At 33.2% G+C, this 12,221-nt stretch overlaps 1 protein-coding gene across 1 annotated transcript; it reads right to left on the reverse strand.

Moving 5' to 3' along the window:
- Window positions 1-3,033: 3,033 nt before the first annotated feature.
- LOC128996000 (acetyl-coenzyme A synthetase-like) lies at window positions 3,034-3,459 on the reverse strand. Its single transcript, XM_054421105.1, has one exon. It carries the CDS (start codon window positions 3,340-3,342, stop codon window positions 3,034-3,036), a length of 309 nt encoding a protein of 102 aa, XP_054277080.1. The 5' UTR covers window positions 3,343-3,459.
- Between the last annotated feature and the right edge of the window lie 8,762 nt (window positions 3,460-12,221).

Genomic DNA, 12,221 nt, shown 5'->3' on the forward strand with positions numbered 1-12,221 from the left:
TCAAGGAGATGAAAAGACGATGTGTTGGCTGGATACATTATCTACTTCTACGTAAAATTTCAGCACAGTTCAGTAGTTTTTGCATTTACCCGCACCAAATAGACCGACACAGATATGCTAACAGACAGGGAAGGAACCTCCTATTCTGTGTGGTGCTGTATTAGATTTACTAAGCAAAAAGAATGTGGAAAACAAATTTTCGTGTAAATATTGAAACTTGCGTTTCTGAAGGATACAAATTAGTTATTGGTCGGATGGAACGATGGTAAATGGTGAATTCCATTGGAGTGGCGTTAAGTCGAGTACTTCCGTAAACCAATTACTATCAGTTGCAGTTTGAGTACTTACGCATCTACAATCCAATAATAAATTTTTACAAACAATTTGAGGAAAATTGGATTTATTGCTAGTCTAATCGCAAAAATGGATTTCGAATTAGTGTGGATGGTGGAGTTGTAATACCAATTTGGCGGGGGTTATCATCTGTCTTTAAAGCGTCAATTTTCTTCCCTACAAAATACCAATTATATATCAAACTCTCTTTGAAAATTACTAAAGTTCTACCTTGAGCTACTACAGTTTCAGATTTTGAGGCTTACTTCACAAATAATGAACGAAATAACTTCTTGATCATTGATTCCGTAAATAATGAACGACGATACAAATTTATTTGCATATTCAATCCCGAATAACCCTTCTTCCCATTTCAGTAGTACATTTGTACCACAACCTTAACTTTACAATGTTACATAACCAGAGAAAGTTTAAGAAACAATTTTAATTCTACAACTGTCCTCCACTGCATGTTCTTCAACCTCGCGAATGACGTGCGCCCATCACGTAATATGAACGAAAGTGGGCAGCCAGCGAAGAAAATCACATGCATTTCCACATTTCCGCAAGCCCTGGAGTGTTATAGCAATCTATGTGGCGAAACTGGGAGCGTAAATATGTCATAAACCCGGCTATAAAGACAGGGGTAATTTTCAAGACATAATTAGTTTTCGCAATACAGTCTTTTTCATTTTCAAAGAGACTAGATAAGTCCATTGTAAAAGAGCATTGTAATGCATTTTGGTCGTCCTTAAAATATTGTAGTAATCATTCAGATAGCTCTAATGTATTTAGAGTAGAGATCTATTTGTGTTTCTATTGTTAATTGTTAAGCCTATAGACAATTGGTGCCATTGGTGGTTCCATGTAAAGTAACAAACAAATAACTTTTATTCTCCTTGTTGATATAGAAAGTATGGAAACGATTAACGTTATAAGTTACTTAAAAAGTTAAAAATAGTAATTAGTACCGTATGCAATCAACTTTAGGCATAATTGAAACCAACAGGGGGGTAAATACTGATCACGGCTGCACTTTAGTATCTGTCCTACAATCATTCGAATAAATATATCGATCGATGTATCGATTATTTCATTCAATATATCAAGTTTGGTTAGTTAGGTTAACCTAACTAACCGAATGAAATAATCGATTTATAGAATAGGGATCGATATTTTTTTATTCGAATGAGTGTAGGACAGATCTACTAAAGTGCAGCCCTGATCACCATTAAAATTATTTTAAAAATCGTTATTTTGCTTAACTGCACGGTAAAGAGAGTCTAAATGCCATATTTCGTATTTCTGAGTGCTATAGGTTTTCCCACGAAGACGTATTTTTCTAGCATTCGTGGTTTTTCCTATAACTTTTCGTTATGGATAGATTATACCGTAGCCTACATGCTTCCTATACTATAGTTAGTTTAACCATCTGTTAAATGGAATGTGTTAACGCCTTTCCGTTTAAACTAGCCTATGCATGACGTATTTTAGTGCATGCTATAACATTCACTTTTCGCTAAATGAGGCGACGATAATGGATTTGTTTACGTTTAGGTAAGCCAAGCACTTACAATGCTTAAACAGATTGATTTTTAAACATGAACCCGAACACTAAGGAATGATTTGAAGCACATAGGACCTAGTTTTGACATCTAATTATCATAGCTTTTGTTACATAGCGGGCAAACGTGATTGGTAAAGACGTGAAGTAATTTGGTTTCATTACGGCCTATCGTTTAGTTATTGACCTATTTAACACTATACATATCTATTTTATCGTTTTGTTTAAATTTATTTCGTGGATTTGTGTGGTCTAAATAATAATGTTACATGGTTCATATCTTATAGGGAACTTTGATAAAAATGTAAAATGTGAAAATAAACAAGGTTATAAGATATTTCAACTAGCTAGTATTATTTACAAATTTTATTGTATTGTCGTTCAAGGGATGAATCACTGTGATCTCATTGGGTTTGGAGGTTTCGATGTATTAATTTTATGAACGGAGCGGTATATGGGATTCCAACTAAGCACTAAGTTTTAATAAATAAATAACACACTCTATCTCCTGTAGAAAACAAAACAATGTTCAGGTCTATTGGACTTCTTTGATCTAAATGTGTCAAAATTACATTCGATTAAGTAGGTACTTTATATAGCTTTCCTTAAAAAGGTGAACAGTTCATTTAGTTTCCGAATTAGGTACTTACTTAATTTTTAAAGTCACATAAACGTTACCTTAGTTCATTATCTCCTTCCAAAATCGGATGCCTGATTCCTGATACCGTCTGTATGACTACGATACATACAAATATATTTATCTACACTCTATTATCCCTCTAAATTCGTTTATTTTCAATCGTTTTACCACGTGAATTCTGGAACCTAACCAGTATTTTTAAAGTCATAAAAGCCTTAGCTTGAATTTAATTACATTACCAATCGGAAACTTAATATGGGTTGAATGACAACTTGAGAACTAGCGTTAGCTTCATTCAGTTTACCTTGCAAACTGGGGAAAACACTTACTAATTAAACTGGGATAAAACAATACTGTTATGCCAATTAAACTGGTAGCTTCCACTATAATTTTGTGAAATCGTAACCCAATACACCCCTATTTCAAGTAACACTTAAACACCTGGATACTACTTACAAAATCTATCTGCTATTCAATCACCTCTTAAACCATGCACTCACCAAAAGTAAGCTATCTTGTCGCCCATCCCATTCTTGATGTTTCGGTCCAGCAGGTTGTAGCACACGTTGGTTTTCGCGCCTTCCATCCATTTGATACTGATCGGACCCTTGTTCAGGTCGAAGTTGTACGAATGGAACTTGTTCACGTCGTAGGGGACTTCCCAATGGAACTGACTGGCAATCTCACTCCAGAACCGGGCAGGATCGTCGATGGACTTCTGGTAGAGGTCCTTATACTGCTGGAAGCTCTTGACGTACGACTTCCGCGAGACCGCCGCGTTCGGCTCGTACACAGTCTTCTTCATCGTCGATGACTGTGCAAGTACGGAGTGACTGTCAACCTAGAGTGGCGATAGCACTGAAGTGACTGAGCGAGCGAGGGCCGCGCGCGCAAATTGATGTTTCCCCCGTTTTCCCGCTACCTCCCCCCACCGACATCAATGAAACTCGGTCTATTCATTTATACTTGTATACTGTGTATATGAAAGTAAAATATTTTGGGAGAAAATTGGAGTGTGTTGATTAAAATCGAGTATATGTCAGCACAACATTTGAAATTAAATCTTAGTGTAGTGTTTACTTGGTTAAAATGTTCAGCAGTTTCACAATAAATAAACACTCAATTTAAAACATAATAACGTGTATTCACTTATACAATTAAAAGTACAACAGTTAGTATCACGAAACTTGATTTTAACACGTAAAAACAACAAAAACTTACTGACAACAAAAAGTAAACAATCTTGTTATTTTAAACATATGGTAATAAATGCTGTGAATTTGATACAGACAAAAAGCACGAACACTTAACATAGTATAGATGATAATACAAAAATATGAGCTTTTACTTGGCATCATGCATTTAGGCATATCAGTGATTGTTGTTAAACTTGCTCAAAAGTTAGCAATATCAATAAGTAAATTCTTTAGGTGATGAATTAGATGTACCTGTGTACATAGATTCCAATCATCCATAGAGTAGTAGTTTAAATACAACGTGAAATCAACAAAAGATACATCATGATTATTTGTATGTATATCATGTTTGACATTTGTAAATATTGTACACTAAGATCTAAATACAAACCGTTTAGTTATAATAAAATATATTTGACTTTTATAAGTATAGATAACGACCATAAATAAGAGCACGGGCTTTCAAAGTTAACTCCACGCTTGAAACAATATTTGGTATGGGATAAGTAGGTAATATTAATTACAATTATCGGGTAGAAAATTTCGATAAACGAAAAAACAGAATAAGTAAAGCCCTACTCACTTTTGTTATTATTCTGTGGTTATTATTATTATTCTGTGGTTATTCTGTGATTAAACAAATTCCATAAATAATTTATCCTTAAATTTACCGAAAAAAACTTTTGGAAGTTTTTCTGTACCCTATATAGTGTTCAGGATTAAGGAACTTGTGGTTATTGTTGATGACATACCGGACTATGAGGAAAGCTTATTCTGTGGTTATTATTATTATTCTGTGATTAAGCAAATTCCATAAATCATTTATCCTTAAATTTACCGAAAAAAGCTTTTGGAAGTTTTTCTGTACATAGTGTTCAGGATTTTTTAAGGAACTTGTGGTTATTGTTGATGACATACCGGACTATGAGGAAAGCTTATTCTGTGGTTATTATTATTATTCTGTGATTAAGCAAATTCCATAAATCATTTATCCTTAAATTTACCGAAAAAAGCTTTTGGAAGTTTTTCTGTACATAGTGTTCAGGTTTTTTTAAGGAACTTGTGGTTATTGTTGATGAAATACCGGACTATGAGGAAAGCTACCACAAGCCGCTCTAGAGAAATAATTTTGGAACATTTGTTAATTAAAGCAGCGTCCTTGTTTGTGTACGCAATTAGACCTTCCCTCCATACCAGCTGATTAAAAGCCGACAAGTGGGTGAAATTAATTATTCAACTGCATTTCATGTGAAAGAAGCATTACTAAAACAAACCTGGATACTACACTACTGTCTTTTAAGTTTTACGTAAAGTTAGTTTGAATTTCACTATTTTTTAATATTTGGTAATTCGTTTAAAGTTTTGTTTAAATTAAAAGAAACGATAGTGAACGAATCTGTCGTTAAATTTGGTTTCAAAATCAATGAGTTAGTTAGTTAGTTGTGTTTATTGATACGAAACACTTCGTGACCTTGAACTAAGTAGTATCGCAGCCTGGACGTAAATCTGTCGGATCGGTTGTTTTTTATCTGTTGTGGTTCTCTATTATTTTAGAATTAATTCCGATCGTAAAATAAACGTGTGTTGGTACGTGCCAAGTACGGCCGCGTTGAAGTCCACTTATAGGCCAGTAAATAGAGACAAAAATAGGGGGGTTAACTTACAAACTGTCTGGTCGTTCCAAATTTGTTATATGTTGTCTAGGATGGTAAGTAGGTGTTTAAAATGTAAAACGCACAATTCTCCCCCCTCCGCGTCCACCGCCATATTGGAAAAACCTAAAAACAGGTACTTTTTTTAGAGATTTTCGCATATATCTCCGTTTTGGTGCTTTTTAGCGAAAAATATGTAATGTCAATGTTGTAGACAATTAAATTTCCTATTATATACGTTTAACAGTTCGTTTATGGGACTTATGGATACGAAAATATTCAATTAACAACAATAAGCTAGGGATTTTAATGAGAAAATAGTAATGTTAATATCTAAAATTTTAAATAATTTATTTTTGTAAAAAAATACAACCGACTTCAAACGCTCTAAAAAGAATGAAATAATTTCAATAAAGTAAACTTTTGTATTAGGCAAGCTCACGCATTTTAAGTCGGCGCGGCTCTATGATGATTTTTGATACAAAATTGAAAGAGGGTGTCCATATTGCAGGTGACTATCTATAACTAAAGGTGTTAATCTGCATGTCTTTTTAATAGTTATGCGTTAAGTGTTATTTTATTACCGTAATCAGAGATCGGCATTATAGTGGTATTAACGAGTATCTTTAAAAAGATTATAACGCATTTAAATGTTTCTAACTTGGAAAAGTAACGTTTTAATACTAAACTAGCTTCTTTTCCCTATCAAAAAATCAAACTAAATTATTTTCCTATTCATATAGAACATTTGTGTGTGTTATTTTCATAATGCATTTATTCTGAAGTAAACATCAAATACAAGAAAATATTTCCTTTAATATATAAACAAAACAGTTCAGTATGTTTTTGATATATTTATGTTATCCAGCTACAATTTATTGATTTTCAAAATACACACACAATATTTAATTTCAATCATATTTGCAGTTTGAGCCGCGCCGACTTGAAATACGTGAGCTTGCCTAATACAAAAGTTTACTTTATTGAAATTATTTCATTCTTTTTAGAGCGTTTGAAGTCGGTTGTATTTTTTTACAAAAATAAATTATTTCATGATTTTTAGTGACTGTATAATTGTTTATATATTAATTACTTGAGGATTTTTGATTAGCAAAACTGTTTGAAACAATCAAAAGTTCCACAGAACAATCATTATTTTAATACTGCTTGAGTCACCTGTTCAGGTTACTTATCGATGGGTATGAAAATAAACATCTTTAGATATTCCTTAAGAAAGAAAGAGTTGTCCATTACATTAGGCCTAATGAACAATTAATTGTCTTTTCTAGATACATTGAAATGTCAGACATAATCGTTTCCTGCAATAGGTGTCCTACATTATAAAAAGAAATACAGTAACGTCTCAAGCCTTTTGGAACAATATGAAAGTTATTCCTCAGCTACCAGCACTAAAAAATCTCTCAAAAGTGGAAAATTGGTCGTTAACACCATAGTACATTTCGTATAGTACATTTGGAAAATATTATATGAAAGATTGGTTGAGCTAAAAGTGGTGTAAGTCATGTAGGGGGTTTTGTTTGCTCAAGATATAGCCTAGTCGAAATTGCAAATCATCTTCCTCTAGGACTTTCCGAAGCAGGCATAATAGTATTGATATGATATAGTAACTGGGTAGAGAATATCAATAAACATTCCACATCTGCAAATGCATGTTTAGTAGGCTAATTAAAATATTTAACACTTTTAAGACAATTGACGATTATGCACTGTCACACTTCTTAGGTCGTGTAAGGAATAATTGCATTTGATTTATATTTAGGCCTGTTTTACGAATGCTTTGGTTTTCACAATACACCTTTATTTGTCAATATCATACAGCTATTCACTGAAACATACATGTTTTTGTAAGTCAGAATATTCAATACTAAAAACAGAATTACTGTATACACAAATCAGGTCAAACGTTGAAATACATTTTTTATAGTAACCAAAACAAAATGCATTTTTCTCAATGTAATTCCTTTAGGCTCCATGGCAAGAAATAGTTTATTGATCAATATGAAGCAACTGTTTCATGAAGAATTGTCTGTAGCTTCATTTAAATGGTTTCAACTAACAGCTGTAGGAATGTTATTATTATTTATTGCCTTCTCTGCTCAAATGTAAACAATCTGCACAAATGTAAACAAAATAAATGTTGAATATTTAAGGTTTTCAGAATTTTTTACCTAAACAAATATTATACTTAAACATAATATATAAGGTACCAAATAGAAACTCTCCTGGTTATTTTGGTGGTCGAACCACACTGATCGGTAAACGAATCACAGAGAAATTGGTGAACATACATAGAAAAAAAAACATCGCCACAAACAAATTTAGAACCTCCTCCTTTTGTTGGTAGTGGGGAAGTCGGTTAAAAAATGTTTTCCATTTAAGATAGGTTAGGCCTAGCCTACAAAATTCTCATACTTCGCCACAGCAAAACTGCAGACTAAACAACTTTCAATTTGATTGGATCTTTTATATGTTATCAAACAAGTCCTAAATACGAGTCATAAATATTCCATGTTTCAATAAAAATAGAATTTGCTTTAATAAATACTTAGGTTTGCCGCTACACGGCTGGAATAAATGTGTTTGATCAAATAATAGCATGTATCAGGAGACCGGGCTAAGCTCGGATTGAATCAAACATTAAATTCATAAATGCGTTAATTAGCTAGATTAAAGATATTATTATGTATGGTTATCAAAGTGACACCTTTTAGATGATACAAGGAAAACATTTTAATACTTTACCTTCATGATTACATAGATTTGCAATAAAATGACCTTTAGCGGTTTTATTAACTGCAATTACAAAAAGGTATTGACGACAGCATGGGCACTTTTAAGGGCTGTAGGGCGGAAAATGGATTTTCCCATCCTTTGTGACCAACTCCAATCGATTTATCGTGTCCAAATACCCCATATAAAAAAATTAAGGGTATCAGCAAACTGACACATACTTTCTCCCATAAGCGTAAACAACCTTTATCATGGGTAAGCGGTGGGAGTAGCTATGATTTTATATAGGGATGAATCAAGGCCGCACTAGACGATGAATCACAAAAGTTGCAATAACTTTTAAACCGTAGATGTTACAGAAATTGGGGGTTGCACTATTTTTGGTTAGAACTATAAGGATCATAACACATTAATTTTAATCAAAATCGGCCTTTTTTCCTAAAATCCGATATTTTGTTATTGTTTAGGGTTTTTATGGGAAATAACATAAGTTACAATAACTTTTGAATAGTACTTTTATACGGAAATGGGATCTGTACCATTTTGTTAAAAATTTGATGGACCATAACACACTAATTTTAATCAAAACCGACCTTTTTTCATAAATAACATTTTTCGTTTTTATGGAAAAATAACATAAGTTACAATAACTTTAGAACCGTAATTTTTACGGAAATTAAATTTGCACCCAAATTTGAACAAAATTGAATTTGAAGGAATATAACATATTAAATTTTCTCGAAATCGTTCGGGCTGTTTTTGGAGAAAACCCGATTTTTACGTTATTTTATGTGAAACTCACCATTAAATATAAAAAATAAAAATAACCTGGGGATATAATATATTAGTACCTACGTACCAAATTCAATCAAAATCGGACGACAGGTGTGGTCTGTAGCTCTGTACACAGCCACACACACAGGCATCACTTCGAAAACATGTTTTTTTGTTCAGGGGGACCCAAAATGGATATATCAACCCAAAACTCAAACTTGAAAATTTTAACGAAACCAACACGGTACTTTCTCCATATACTATGTTTATGGGGGAAAAGTGGCCCAAAACGGATATATCCACTCAAAACTAAAACTCGAAAATTTTATTTTATTTTTCAAACTACAACTGTATTATTTTTACCTGTAAACAACCTTAAAAACAACATAGGCATTTCAATGGTATAGTTTTAGCGAATTTCCCTATAGGGAAGTAGCTATTACCGTAGGTGGCACGGTAAGACCTAGACCCGGGACCGATTTACTATTTCATTTTGATGTCCCCAGAGGCCAAAAACACCATTTGTTCAAATTTATATATATGTATATATATATAGACTTATATATATCTAATATATAAAATTCTCGTGTCACAGTGTTTGTCTGCAAACTCCTCCGGAACGACTTCACCGATCGTTATGAAAATTGGTGTGTAAATTCTGTAGGTATGCGAATCGGACGTAAACTATTTCCCGTTTCGAAATTCTTAAAAGGGCTCCGCCCCAGTGGCTCTGGAGTTTCCCATGTTAACCTTATGAGAAATGGAATTAATGAATCTTAACAGCTGTTTCAATTAAACAAGTTGGTTCTGTTATATGATGTTCAATAGCATTAAAGTTACAAGGATTACCAACAGGGTACAGCACTATTATTTCTTTTACATTTATGACAACAGCTAATTTGCAACCAAAAGGTGAGTGAGCGTAGCGAATGAACTTCAACCTGGAGGCGAGTGAGCGTAGCGAACGAGCTAACCTGAAGGCAAGTGAGCGCAGCGAACGAGCTCCAACCTAAAGGTGAGTGAGCGTAGCGAACGAGCTCCAACCCAAAGATGAGTGAGCGTAGCGAACGAACTTCAACCAGGACGTGATTGAGCGATGCGAACGAGATCATCTTGAAAATTAAACGTAACGGTACTTTCTTTCCATCGGCCTGTCTTAGGGGAAACCTATAACTTAGGCGATACGAAGTTCGCCGGGTCAGCTAGTATATATATATATATACGTCCATGAACGCGATAACTTGAGTAATTTTAGTCTGATTTTGATGAAATTTGGTTTAAAGGTGTAAAGCGGGATAAACTTGAATGAGTTCGCGAACCAGCACGATCGGACCATGGGAACCCGGCTTTACGGGGGGTTTTATGGGGTAAAAATTGGTTTTTCTCACTTTTGACCCTCAAAACACAAAATTTCCCGATTTCTCTTTAGACCTTTTTAAAGAGCTTAAAAAAACAAATAATTTAGTATATAAAAGTATTTTTGTTCGATTGTTAGTAACGGAGAAAATTTAAAAAAATTGTAAATTTAAAATTCCCATGTTATTCTTATGGAGAATATTGTCAAATGTTGTAGTTTGCTTGTTTATGAATATATTATGATCAAACTTGGCAAATTTATTTATTTTGTACTAAGCTATCAATATTTTACTCAAAAACACACTTTATTAGTTTCCTTGTGCAAACCTAGGTACTCGTTACACCTAATGTTATTAAGATATTTAACTGAAAATCAATTCAGACAAATGGAAATTCGCTTAGTCGGCAGGTTTGCTGCGGCGGGGGTATTTTTACTTTGCCGTAACCTTTAGTCGTAATACGATGCATCATATATAAAATACATATTAAAAATGTATGTATAAAAATTTGAACGAATCGTGTTGGCCTCTGGGAACAAAATGAAAAAGTAAATCCGTCCCGGGTCTTTCCGTGCCTCATACGGTTATTGGGAAATTAGCTTACACCCCCTTTTGGTGGATTTACAGTGACCTTAACTCCATTCATCAAATAATAATGGTTATTTTCATTGCCTGTCAAAACTAGAGTGACAGGAAGCGTTGGCGTGACTGTATCGATTACGGTACAAGGTGTGCCAACATATATTGTGTAAACATAAAAATTCCCATCCAACGATTAATTTTCTTGTATAACACTAGCCAATTTAGCTGAGCTATGTCTAACCCACAGACGAAGCAGTAGTGGTTATCATAGTTTATCTTCATCGTGATAGTAATTTATTAATTTTCATTCAAACTCATGAGTTATGGCGCATTCCAACAAAAAATAATGTGAGTGTAACTCAATTTTGAAAATAAAAACTATTGTGTCTAAAAGTAGACCTTTTAAATTAACACCATTAATGCCGAAATATAGAACTTTTTTCTCTTTTTTTTAAGTGTGTGATAAGTTTATTTTGGATAATAGTTATTGGAAAAGTAAGGTAAAATAGTAATGAGGAAAGTTATCACGCTATTTAACATTTATTCAAAATCCAATTGTTATACATTAAGGTGAAAGTAGGAAAGACAGTAGCCAGAGGGTCATTATAAACACTGTATAAAAATAACTTCTTTTAACACCATCCCGAGTTTACATTGTATTGATTCAATTAATAATTCAATTATTAATTAATATTGGCTGAATACGAAATTACTAGTGATTCTAAAACTTTATTTTCAACGGTGTCACAGTTTTCTAAGAAATTTTAGAAAACTGTGATATCGGGGACATCGGATCACTACGAAATCACTCTAATATGAAACGTGTATAGCTTAGGGTTCCAATAGGCTTCTTTGAGATCCTGTGTCCTATAATTTATCATTAGCCCACCTTTATTTTGGATAAAGATGTTATTTTAGTCTCTGTGTTTATAAAAGACTGATGGATTATTTTTGAATTTCGTTCTAAGCGAGTCGTTGACGAAGGTAATACATATTTTACCTCTATTAGGCACAGAGGAAACAACTTCATCTCTGGATCAGTAGAAAATCTAAACAATACAATGGTAGATCGTAGTCTAAGTAGCAAACATACAATTTTCCGATATTCACTATAATGGATTAAATATAAAATTTTTACATCCTTCATAATGTACAGTACACACATTTTCCTCAATTTTTAATCAGGTATAGAACATTTTAAATACGTGTTTCTAATTTTATGCATAAGCTATTAGTTTATTCTGTAGAATTTCCTGTAAAATCCTGTAGTATCCTATAACCACAGAGGAAAATGCAAATTTAACATAAGACTCTAAAGTATGAGGATAATACATTAATTTAGTCAACATTAGCACAGTCAACCATAAGCGGAAT

This window comes from Macrosteles quadrilineatus, unplaced genomic scaffold, assembly GCF_028750875.1.
Source record: "Macrosteles quadrilineatus isolate MER2022 unplaced genomic scaffold, UCM_ALF_1.0 Scaffold_5__1_contigs__length_97177068, whole genome shotgun sequence".
NCBI classification, from domain to species: Eukaryota; Metazoa; Arthropoda; class Insecta; order Hemiptera; family Cicadellidae; genus Macrosteles; species Macrosteles quadrilineatus.